Raw genomic sequence first — 13157 nt, 5'->3', positions numbered from 1 at the left:
ATGTCAATACTTTTCACAATAGAAGCAACTCATTCAGTACTTTGAAACAGCTCTGGATCGGTCAGAAATGTCGAAATCCCGTTCAGACGAATTCGTTCGAATGGGATTTTGCTATCTAGCGTGATCTTTTGCGCGTAAAACACGACAAAACGTTAGACGCTAAACGTATCAAATCACGGCATTGCTTTCACGATGGCCATTGAAGCTTCTTGACGTCAAGAAACGCAAGGTAAGATTCGTTGTCCTTGTTGACCAGACCGCACTCGCGCCTTTTGACGACTCATTTGCCATTTCATGTTCACGTCTTACGTCTGCCGATGCTGAAAATGCAATGGCACTACTTTTCACAATAGAAGCAACTCATTCAGTACTTTGAAACAGCTCTGGATAGGTTGGAAATGTCGAAATCCCATTCAGACGAATTCGTTCGAATGGGATTTTGCTATGTAGCGTGACCTTTTGCGCGCAAAACACGACAAAACGTTAGACGATAAACGTATAAAATCACGAAATTGCTGTCACGATGGCCATTGAAAGTTGTGGACGTCAGGAAAAATCAAAGAGAGTTTTCCAGTCCTTGTCGAACAGACCGTACTCGCGCCCTATGTCGACCATTCAGTATCAGGGAGACTGAGTGCTCAGTGGTATACTACGTACGAAGAATAAAGACTCACTTAACCTACATAGCTAAAGAGTGAATGAAACAAGTATAAAAACACTTTGAGAAAATGATTTGTGTTGATTTTTTAGCTAAATGTTTCATTATGAGCTTCTTGCCATTCCAGTTTACTTAACCAATCATTGGATAGAAGTTGTAAGCCATGAATGTATTTGTTTACTAAGTTTTGTGTTCATTTGTATTTCTTCAATGAATTAAGATTATAGATATATTTCATTAAGCCTTTCTTGTCTTTGACTCGCTTGGAAAGAAGCACGAACAAGTTGTTTTTGACTTAAAGTAAAGTGATTTAGTTTTTCTATAGCTACTTACAATTGTGTGCATGCTGGAGTATAGAGTCGACGAAGTCACTTAATTTTAACGACGTTTTTTGTATTTAACAGACTGTGGATTACGGATGTGTACCGTTTAGTCAATGGATCCTTTAGAACGCTAGACTAACTAGAGGGTAACTGCAACGGAAAAATAGAAAATTCTTTTATGTTGGAAATTGATAGTTCTAGTTGCAAACATGACAAGAAAATTGGTTTTAGATTTTTAAGTTAATTAAGGTGCAGACTTACTAGAACACAATATGACTAGAAATTTTAGATTCATGAAGTGCATTTACGGTAAGTACTGATTGTCATATGTCTATAATTGTTTGCCTTTTGTCTGCTTGTTGATAGTAAAGATAATTTAAATTTTGTAGACCTGAAACTCAACTGCAGTGCGCCACACAAGATTTATATTTTGCGCACGCGTGAAAGTGTCTACAATAACGCGCGTTAGCTATAATTATGGCGCTGTTGCGTGTCCGTTCGTGTCTTCCCTTGTTGGAACTTTCCGCGTCATGCTGTAGCTGGCGAGTGCCAAAGCAAAATCACACTCTTCCTGATCTTCCCTACGATTATGGAGCTCTTGAACCAACAATATCTGCAGAGATCATGCAGCTGCACCACAGCAAACATCATGCTACCTATGTCAATAATCTCAATGTGGCAGAAGAGAAAATGGCGGAAGCACTAGCTCGAGGTAAACAGTAGTGGATTTTCATGCCCTTTTATGTTGCACTGAGGTAAAATTGAGGAGGAAATATGTAAATTTAGTTAGTAGAAATGTGTAAATGTTAATATTTAGCACGTGGCTAGAGGTCTGGCAGCCGGACACAGTAAGCGCATATTTTTGGAGTCTGGCAGTATCCCCAACCCATCTCGTGAACTGTTTGTATCATGCACTGGCTGCCGACTGCTCCTTCTACCGACCCATAGACAGGATAGAATTTAGCTCAACTCCTGTTGGCAAGGGTGGTAAACAGTATACCGCCGACTGGGTGCTCCACCCGAGTCCCCACCAGTCACTTCGCTCCTCTCACCCTAGAACCTCCATGTAACCCAATTGGCACAGTATAGGAGTGCAAAACCGGGTTGGGGCTACTGGAGTCGTGCCAATAGTTTTGGCATGCACTATTGACAAGTGACTGCCAGACCCCTAGCCACTTCGTAAATTTAAGTGTAAGTTAATGGGTAATATATTAGTGATGCATGTACTGTAGATACCGTAGACCAGGAAGTTTAGTGAAGGGTTTGATTAGGTGATGGATGAGAGAATTGCCAAAGTTAATATTTGTCAATATCTGATTGTGCATATGCATACCTAGAGTCACAAACATTATCACAAATCCATGCATCACTGCCACAGCGTATTAATCATGACCATTGCCAGTCTCTTTATAAAGGATACAGTAAGTTTAAAAACTGTATCTGCCGTCATCATTGTGGTGTTACTGTGATTGTATGTTATATGTAATGTTTAGTGAGCATGCGTGATAGAGTTGGTTGAATAGATCTGAGATAATAAATACCACATGGTGTCAGAGGCTGGGAATGACAAGCCTTAGACTTCAAACTCCAGATGCACTCGACTTGCGAAGCCCGGACAACTTGATAAAATGGATTCGCAGGTTCGAGCAGTGCTGCGTCGCACCTGGCTTGGCTGGTGAAGATGATGATCGTCAACTTAGCATCCTACTATACTGCATCGGTGAGGAAGCAGACGCTGTTCTTACCTCAACAAACATCACGGCAGCTGACCGAAAGAAGTTAAAAAAGGTGATGACTAAGTTTGATGAGTCCTTTTATTATCTTTGAGAGAGCCCACTTTAACCGCAGAGCACAGTGGGAACGAGAGTCAGATGATCAGTTCATAACAGCAGTATTACTACACTTTCTCTGCCAAAAATTCGTACGCAAATATTACTGATGGCGGATACGCCCACCAGGTCTTGTTGGAGCCACGCCCACTACTGTTCAGAATTTATGTACACAAATCAGCCTTTACAAGCTATGTTCTTGTTGTTTTAGAAGTATTTAGTACTGTACTGTTCATCTATTCTTTATGATACAAATCACTTGCACCATTTACAGATTCGGGATATTCATTTCTGAGTCAAAGCATTGGCATTCTCCATTGCTCAACACCTTACGATCCTCCACGAAGAGATTCTGAGAAGCTACTAAAGTTTTAGCTATTTTCTATTCTACACTCATCCAGGTTAGTTAACGCATCCAGGTTTGTGAAGCATCCAGGTTTGGTTTTAGCCTTGTGAGGTCCGGAAGCACACAAACGACCACCGGAACGTCGTGAACAGGATGCTTGATCACGAACTATGGTCTCAGAAATTCTGAAACCGTTCTGCAAGAAGTAAATTGAGCATAAGGAAGAAGAATAACACGTACGCAAAGTTTGGAGAGCCTGCACTCGTGAGATAGCTACGACATATTTGACGATCGATTTATTTGTAGGCCCACCTGTGAATTAGATTGCATGGAACAGATGGGAATTAGAGAGTCGACGAACCCACTCCATGGTGTGTCGGAATGGCAGTGGTTCCAAAAAATCTGGAGAGGTGAGGATCTGTGATATGAAGCCATTGAATGAGAGTGTCCTTCGAGAAGTCCATCCAATTCACAGGGTAGATAAGACATTAACTCAGTTGGCAGGTACCTCAGTCTTCCGTAAGGTTGATGCAAAAAACAGTAGGTTTTGGTAAATACCCCTAGCCAAACAATCACAACATCTGATGACCTTCATCACCCCACAAGAAAGATATTGTTATCGTAAACTTCCTTTTGGCATTTCCTGTGCACCTGAACTTTTTCAGAAAAGGATGAATAAATTCTGGAGGGAATAGACGGAGTCCTCTGTTCCATGGATGACGTTTTTATAGTTGGAACCAACAAGGAAGCCCACAGTGAGAGACTAACAGCAGATCTACAACGTCTGGAAGCAGCAGGGGTTATGCTTAACCTTGCCCAGTGTGAGTTTGGAAGGAGTCGTGTGAAGTTCGTAGGACACATCATCAATGCAAATGGAATACAGGTCGACCCCAACATGACCTCTGCTATCTGCAAACTGGGGCCTCCAAGCAATGTACCAAACGCAGACAGTTCATGGGGATGGTGAACCAACTGGGCAAGTTCTCCCCAAGCCTAGCAGAGATAAGTCAACCACTCAGGGAACTGCTGAGCAGTAAAAGAAAGTGGGTTAGGAGTTCCGATCAGGAGGCTACTTTCCAAATGGTAAAGAAAGAACTTACCCAACCAGCAGTGATAGCACTTTACGACTTGCGAGCAAACACTAGAGTGTCAGCAGATCCATCCTCTTATGGACTGGGGTTCGTCCTCTTACGGGAGTGTAAGGACACCTGGAAGCCAGTGGCATATGCGTCTTGTTCGATGTCTGCAAGCGAGTGCGGCTATGCTCACAATGTCTCTTGGGTCATCAATTTGAAATCGAGACGGATCATAGCCAGTGGTCCCTCTTTTGAGTGTAAAACACTTGGATGACTTACCATCGAGGGTACTCACATTCTGGCTGAGAATGGTGAGATTCAGTTGTACTATGTATCACATCCCCGGGAAACATCTTTGTACAGCTGATGCATTGTCTCAGAAACCCAAGCATAATGCACCCAACATCGATCCAGTAGAAGAGGAAGCTGAGGGATTTATGAGCATCATCAAGGCTCGAAAAGTAGGTTGTCAAGTTTTCATTTGACGAGTTAAATTTTACAACTGACGACTAGCGTTGTAGTCTAGGTCATCAGATGACGACTGTGGCAGACCAAGGCTAGTTTGTAATGGCTTTCTCAGTATACAGACGAATAGCTGTAGTGTACTGAAACATGCGCCACTTCGTGGTTGACGCTCGCATTGGGACATTTGTCATACAATGACATGTAAGCGTAGTAAATTAATACGCTAGTAGCATACATTGACAAACTGCTCATATCCCGGATAATGAAACGGGGAGTGTGAGAACCATCTCAGGATTCTGACAGAGTACAGGCATGAAGTTTATGACCAGGGAGCACGTGAGGAAGTGGAGACAATGTAAATCCTGTAGGTCGAAATAGGTAGATATGATTTTAGTAGCAAGAACCGGACAACTTCCGCAATGTGATATGTGGAAGTCTGGTTGAAACTCCGCCTTGTTTTGACAAAGAGAGGTGGTATGCATTTAATCACTAATTTGATTGGCTATCACTATTGTCTTCCCTGCTTCCACGAAGATGCCATAGCTCTGTCTAGTGTAACACGTCGTATCCATTGGCTCAGCGGTAATGTGTTGGATACGCTTGGTTGCATGCCATTGTGAAGTACGGAATACTGTGCTGTATGCTTGCACTAGACTCGTACCCAGTCCTCTCCTCGTGTGTGCTCCAAAATTGCGGTATACCGCTAAACACCATGATTGATATCAATAACGTCATTGACTAAGAATTTTGACTGCCTAAATTTTTTGGACACCCATCAAATGAAGACAACTAGTTGGGCCAATTTTTCGAGCATTGATTATCATCAATGCCCTTCCAACCACGAAACAATGACTTGAGAGATAGCAGAGACCAGAAGGGAGATCCCACCTGTGCAAGAGCCAGGGAATATTGTTAATCGGTATGACTAAAGGAACTTTCACAAGCTGACCTTGTGAAAGCAGACTGGAACTCTGAGGTATGGTTGATACTCTGACGCTTCAATGGGGGGTCAGATAATCAGTGGTCTACTGTACTCATATAAGACCCCTTCTAGACTAGACTTGTAAGAGGGGAGATGTGGTGTTACTGTGATTGTATGTAATATGTAACGTTTAGTGAGCATGCATGGTAGAGTTTGGTTGAATAGATTCAATATAATATAAATTCCACAATCAGTGTAACGTCTGGAGCCCATCATTAATTGGTGTAGGTTTCTATAGACTCTCACGTAGATGGGCTGCATCCATTTCCACGTGCCTGCAATACTTTCATAGAAGTGCCAAACTTATAGAGTGGAAGAAAGGAACACATGGTGTACATCTGGTGACATCATACGTTGACAGAACGTGTATATATCATCAAATTTAATATTTGCCAAATATTTAAAGGTACTGTTTGCACTGCCAAGGGCATATACTCCATCGTCTCTGTAACATTTCCTCTTTTCCATTGCAACTTCCAGATTTTCTCAATTTTTCAGTTTGGACTGTTAGGGGCCGGTCATTTTTAACTCTCAGGGTGGGGGGTTATGGGCTAAATCCTAGATGCTACCCCATGACCCTGCATATCTCAAACTTTTAATATCGTGACCCCCAGGCAGGGAAGTTGATAAAACCATGACCCTCACTACTGATCATGAGTCAGAAACACACCTGTAGTTCGATGAAGAGTTTCACGGATTGCACCGCACACGAAGCACGTGATGCAGGTCGTTTACCATATTTGACATTTTTGAAGTCGTAGTAAAAGTCAACAAAGCACGATTTTCGCAGACTGTGGAGTACATCCATACCTACTAGTAGATACATAATCTGCAAGGTCTTTCTCGTCTTCTCTTGTTTCTGACTCTACATCTTCTAGCACGTCCAACAACTCTTCATCGGATATATTATCGGATTGACTTTTTGACCCTACATCACTGTGTTCAGATCCTTAATGATCAATTTCGTCAGGAACCCTGACATCTCTGCTAGGCTTCTCAAGTCCTTCCTGCAATGCTTCTTTTACTAAGAAATTTTGATATGTGACTTTCTACTAAAAGCTGTAGTGTTTTCTTCTTCAATTTCTTATGTTCAGGAGCCAGCTTATAATGAGAAACGTAGCACAGAGACTAAGAGTGGACAGCTTCTGTTGCTTATACAGCTCATACACTTCGTACATACGTGACTGTTTCGCAGCAGCAGCTTTTATAGTGTTGTCTTGTTTTTCTGTAACGCTTTTGCCGAAAGCAGCTGCAGGTGATTCAGGTATTGCCGAGCAACTCCCTCGTCAACCAAATATTCTTTGCAAAATTCACTTATTGTGTTGACATTTATCTCTTCTTCTTCAAAGAGTCTCTTCATTTGAGCCTGTGGTAAGCAATCATTGACAGTACGATTAACTGTAGGCATCTCTGCCACTGAGTAGTGTCCGGCGTCTCAGTCTGGGTAAGGTTTCAGCATTCTTGTCAGAGCTGGTCCTCTCAGGCCTCTTTCTTCACATTTTGTGCAGATATTCCCAGTCTTTGTCTTACAACTGTACTTAATAACTTCCATGAAGAGTTCTCCTTGTTCAATGTGACAGGCGAGAAATTTCTGAAACATGGAGTAATAGTTACTTCTCGGACCTCTGCTAGTTTTGATGAATGATTGTAGAAAGTCTGTATCAGACAAAAACAGTATGTCTTTCTTTCTGATACGCAACAATGAATATATCCTCTTGTTGAAGCAAGCGTGTTGTTTACTCTAACTCTTAAGTCCTACTCACTTCCCAACAATTTAACTCCATTCACTCTTTCTCTGCCTGACACAGCTCATCAGGTGTTATCTACCCAATCTTCTCTGCTGAACGCTCCTGATAGTAGGGCCTAGAAATAGTTCCCCCATCTGCAACAGCTTGACCAATTGTGAGAATGCACGCGTGTGTTGCATGCTACAAATAAAGAAGTACCAATTAAAAGGTTGGATTGAGTGAGAGGTTGACTTTAATACAGCGACTTTGCCGTGCCCTCTGACAATATACTGCAGATAGGTATGTGTGATGACAGTTGGGACATTTTCACGAGAATTGGCATTATTATATTAAGATGAAACACACACACACACACACACACACACACACACACACACACACACACACACACACACACACACACACACACACACACACACACACACCACATTGCAGTTGGCCGCATATTCAGTGAGAAATTTTAGATGAGGAATGTTGCTTGATCTCTTGAGAGAGTCTGACAATAAAGATAAGATAACATATATATATATATATATATATATATATATATATATATATATATATATATATACACACTTGATTTAGACTTGGTCATTGACAGAAAACATAGATTAAGATTCATTCAATTCTGCTGCACTAAAGCTGACATTACTAGTCAATGCTACTGTCCTTAGAGAAATGCAACATACTTGTAATCCCAATGTGATGATTTAAAGACCGGAGCTACAGTAGAAACAGCTTATCAATTATTGTAGAGGTGGTCTACGGACATGAGTAAGTTGAAAATCAGTTTTACAGGTACCGAAACATTGATGATATGGTCATGGGGCAAGAACTTTAGATGAGGGTGAAAATTGTAGAGACTACTGCCATGTTCACACTAGCGCTTGTAACCAGGCCAGCACTGGTTGACATGGTTTCAGAATGTTGTGTGAATGTGGGTTGAGTCGTGTGCTAAGCCATGCTGACCTGGGCCGCTGGCATGGTGTCACTGCCATGTGAACACTGATCGAGCTGAGTTGCAGTTCATGCATGCTGAATACCTACAAAATAGCATGGAATGAGCAAGAGACTGTTTGCCTCATCTGTCTTTGGAGTGATGACCGAGTCAAGCCTAAAGTGAAGGATGCACCAGAAGCAACATAACGTATGACAGGATAGCTGAATCAATGCTTGGTTTGATCCGTAAATATCATCGTCCACGCACATGCATTCAGCACACGATAAGTGTTAACGTGCACATAAACACACCCACTAGCTGGCACAACTCGCTTTCGTACTCTATCACACAAACACACCCATTAGCTGGCACGGTTCGCTTTCGTACTCTAGCTAGTATAAATGGTCGGCTATGAACAAGGGCTTGTGTGAATGAGCTATAAGTTGCAGTTGGGAATGGAGACTTACTAGACCTAGGGAGGCTTACTTGAGCAAGTACTTGAAAAATAAAAATAAGTATTTGTGTCAATTTTGACAACTGTCTAGATATTCAGTTTTGGTTTGATTGATTTTACAGGAATGCACAGTGTATACATATACGTATATATTGTGCATGCATACGTATAGTGTATTATGCATGCCCAACAGGTGATATTACAAGTGCAGTGGCCTTGCAGTCTGCTGTCAAATTCAATGGTGGAGGGCACATCAACCACTCCATTTTCTGGACAAATTTGTCACCTAATGGTGGTGGACAGCCTAGTGGTTGGTTGAGTTACCAAGTTGCTTGAAATCAGGACATGCTATGCAGTCAATTAAACAAGATTGTTTTCTTGTAGGGGAGTTGCTTGCTGCTATCAACAGAGACTTTGGTTCGTTCAATAATTTGGTGTCCAACCTATCAGCTGCTACTACAGCAGTACAAGGTTCAGGATGGGGATGGCTGGTATGTTGCTATAGCACCTGTCATGCGCAATAATATAATTAACTTACGTATTTGATGGGATGAAGTTTCATTTTTTGTACACTATACAGTTTTTTGCAATAGAATTAATACGTTTACTTTGACATTACTGAAGTGGATTTTACAGAGTAGTATTCATTTTATCAATATGTTACTGTATATATTGTGATTTTGACTAAAGTTGTGTGTTCTGATGTTTGCTATTTTAACCTAATCAGTAATGATTAAATTTTAAGAAGTCAAAAAGTAGTTCATGTCATATATTTGTTTGTTAGACATGAAATAAACAGTTGGTTGTCTAAGTTCAAGCGTAAAATATGCAATTAGGTGATGCGCTGTGCAAATTCAAGAGGTTGGTACATAGGCTATCCATTGAAAGAGGCCATATCACATGGTTGTCAAGCGTATCACAGATGACTAGTTAGAACTTTGAAGTGGAAACAAACATGGATGTTGATTTTGTTGGGAGCACACAATCAGGGCTGCATCATAAAGATGCCAAAGTGGAAGAATGGATTGTAATCAAAACCATCACTAAGATGAATCACAATCCGTTGCAGTTTGTCCTATCACACCTTTCCTGTTGTCATACCCTAGACACATTGCTGGAAGTACTCAGACAAGTGTGAATGAACAGTCCTCATATGAAGATCGGAATCCAGTTTTTACATGACAACCGGAACAGCTTATTGGTGATATAAATGCTGTACTTGCCTGCCAATGTGTTTGCAAATGAAACTTGCTACCTCTTATTCTTGGAGTAAATAATGTTAGAATTATCGCAGAAAATGTTAAGCAACTGGTAATAGGTTGATTTAATAAAGGGAGAGATAAAATTAGAACTGTACTGTACCTTTTTGTAGGTGTGCAACATATGCTACTAAATTTGTAATCAGATGATTTAAACATAGTGCTCAGTGAAATGTGAGATCACAATATGTACACAGCTACAGCGTAGAGAGGATGATAAATATCCACTTAGCAGTTAGATCTTGCAACGTATGACAACTACTGACAAGACTGATTTTTGAAGAATTTTACAGATAAATATATTTACTATGTGCCATTACTACACCTATCCTGGATTTTAAGTCCTGTCTGTGGTTTAGGGTTACAACAAAGATGCTCAGCATCTTCAGATTGCAACTTGTGCCAACCAAGATCCATTGGAAGCAACAACAGGTAGCTTGACTGTCATCAACAAGCTACTTTTAATTCTTATACACATGATAAATAAATAAACTGGAGTTTAAATACTGTAGACAAGACACAAGACAGGTAGATTGAAAATACTAAAAGAAGTCAGATGACACTGCCCAGTCAGCCAAATGCATTTGCACTTGCTCCGACAATTTCAATGTATATTCTAAAGTCGCTACCCTCAATTCCCACACTGCACCAATTTTTGGGTAGGTAGACATGTACTGTATACCGGATGCTTGCAGAATCTAGTGTGAATGACCCACTGTTGGGTGTAGAAATTTTGACTAACTAATACCTGCTGTGTTCATGGACCATGTCTATTTGAAAAGCACTATATTCAGACATCTGGCTGTAGAGCTTCACAGTATAATGTTTGTGCCACTTGTAGTTAGGTAGTTCTGCCATTGTTGCTTGTCTATAAATTGTTAGTGAATAGGCATATTTTTTGGAATATGACCTGTCACTCTGTGACTTAGCTACTCATATGTTCCTCCTGCACTGGATGGGAAACAGGGCACTATTCACATTGTTAGAACAGCACATTTCACACTTGTGTACTTTGCAAGAATAAGCACTGTTGTGACTAACATTTGTGATGCAGGCCTTATTCCTCTCCTTGGTATTGATGTGTGGGAGCATGCTTATTATCTCCAGTACCAGAATGTGAGACCTGACTATGTAAATGCTATTTGGAAGGTTGTGAACTGGGCAAACATTTCTGAGCACTTTGCCAAGATCAAATCTTGAAGTGGAGACTCAACAGTTTGCGACAAGCTACATCTGCTTGCTTTATCTGGCAGGCAGATGATAACTACGTATAATAATGTAACATCTGTTTGCTGTGAATGATGAAGAACACAACTTCTACGCTGACCGTGTTTTTGAGCTCTTCTTAGCCTTAGTCACCTTCTTTGGTTTCTTTCCTTTTATTACTTGTACCTTCTTCTTTATACGACCTCGAGATTTCACCCCTCCCTAGATAAACACAAGTTTATGACTCACTGTGAAGTAAAAGAAGCGACACCCATCTTAACAGCAACAGCAACAACAACAACAACAACAACAGCAACACGGTACACCAACAACAATAGTGATAATAATAATAATAATAATAATAATAATAAATAATAATAATAAGCGAATATTCCTGCTGCAACTGAGGGACTGGTTGTTGCTGCTCAAGACCAAGCTCTTCGGACTCAGTACTATGAGTGCAAGATTCTACATCGTGATGTCAGTCCTACTTGCCGCATGTGCAGTGTAGGCCTGGAAACAGTCGACCACATTGTGGCAGGCTGTAGTGCTTTGGCACAGACGGACTACACTGATCGACACAATCAGGTGGCATCCATCATTCACTGGGATGTTTGTCGCCATTTTGGGGTTCCAGTGGAGAGCAGATGGTACCGGCATCATCCTGATAGGCTTGTGGAGACGGATGACATTACTATGATGTGGGATACCACCATCCCCACTGCCAGGAAGATCAAAGCCAATCGTCCAGACATCTGTCTCAGAAATAGGAAGACAAACACTTGTCTTCTTATTGATATCAGCTGTCCTGCTGATGGCAACATTGGCAAGAAACATGCTGAGAAGTTGGCGAAGTACAGCGACTTGCGAGTGGAGATAAGCCGCATGTGGCATTGTCGAACACTGGTGGTTCCGGTGGTCTTGGGAGCTTTGGGCACAGTGCACACAGGTATTGCACGGTGGCTGGACATTATTCCAGGTCATCACAACCTGCAGCATTTACAGAAAACAGTGCTTCTGGGATCTACTCGGATCCTTCGTAAAGTCATGTCTTCTTTCTAGACAGCCGTGATGGTCTAAGTACTTCTGAAGCAGGGTTTGCTTCCGGTACTTGTAATAGACTTTACAAACCAGACTGATCTGGTTGAGCACGACAATAATAATATAATAATACTGATCTGGTTGAGCACGACACTATGACTTGTTTCAGTCGCTAAGGAGTTTGTGGTCTGGCAAACCGTTCGTTGATGATGACGTTCAGCGCTTTCCTGGTGGTCTTTGATATCCACTAGGCATGGTGTCCCACAATCTATATCGAATTGGCTAGTCATTGATCACTATGTGGACTACACAGAAACATGTACCCTGCTGGACTTACCTACTGGGTTGGTGGGCACCCAGATGGGGTAAAGACCCCACTTGCCCATCATGGAGGAGCATAACGACACACACACATCATTGATATCCACTAGGTGTGCTGCCTCCCTAGTTCGTGGTCACTGTAATGCCTGCAACCTATATCGAATTGGCTAGTCATTGATTGCCGTGTGGACTACACAGAAACATGTCCCCTGGTGGGCTTACCTGCCGGGTTGGTGGGTACCCAGATGGGGTAAAGACCCCACTTGCCCCTGGAGGGGCATAACGACACAATAATAATAATAATAATAGCCTAGTGGTTAGAGTTCTGGTTCTCTGACCATGATAGCCTGGATTTTATCCCGAGTGGCAACAGCAATATAATGAAATGAGTCTGTTGGTTCTTTCTCACTGTTTATTAGCTATGTCTGTGAGAGTAGACTTGTTTCCGTCGAAGGCGAGTTTCTGTGATTTGGTGTGGGGACCGTTAGCAATGACAATCATAGCTTTCC

The 13157-nt window shown here is 41.6% G+C and overlaps 2 protein-coding genes across 2 annotated transcripts; both read left to right on the top strand.

The window, feature by feature from the left end:
- Nucleotides 1–1451: 1451 nt before the first annotated feature.
- On the top strand, nt 1452–11404 carry LOC134194754 (superoxide dismutase [Mn], mitochondrial-like). Its single transcript, XM_062663709.1, has 5 exons — nt 1452–1693; nt 9015–9131; nt 9206–9312; nt 10440–10512; nt 11135–11404. The coding sequence occupies exons 1-5, from the start codon at nt 1459–1461 to the stop codon at nt 11278–11280; spliced, it is 678 nt and encodes a 225-aa protein (XP_062519693.1). The 5' UTR covers nt 1452–1458; the 3' UTR covers nt 11281–11404.
- A 361-nt stretch (nt 11405–11765) lies between these two features.
- LOC134195263 (uncharacterized) lies at nt 11766–12385 on the top strand. The gene has a single exon (XM_062664270.1). It carries the CDS (start codon nt 11785–11787, stop codon nt 12346–12348), a length of 564 nt encoding a protein of 187 aa, XP_062520254.1. The 5' UTR covers nt 11766–11784; the 3' UTR covers nt 12349–12385.
- The last annotated feature ends 772 nt before the right edge of the window (nt 12386–13157 follow it).

This window comes from Corticium candelabrum, chromosome 19, assembly GCF_963422355.1.
Source record: "Corticium candelabrum chromosome 19, ooCorCand1.1, whole genome shotgun sequence".
Taxonomy (NCBI): Eukaryota; Metazoa; Porifera; class Homoscleromorpha; order Homosclerophorida; family Plakinidae; genus Corticium; species Corticium candelabrum.
The sequence above is the reverse complement of the archived record's forward strand: the minus strand, read 5'-3'. Positions and strand labels throughout refer to the sequence as shown.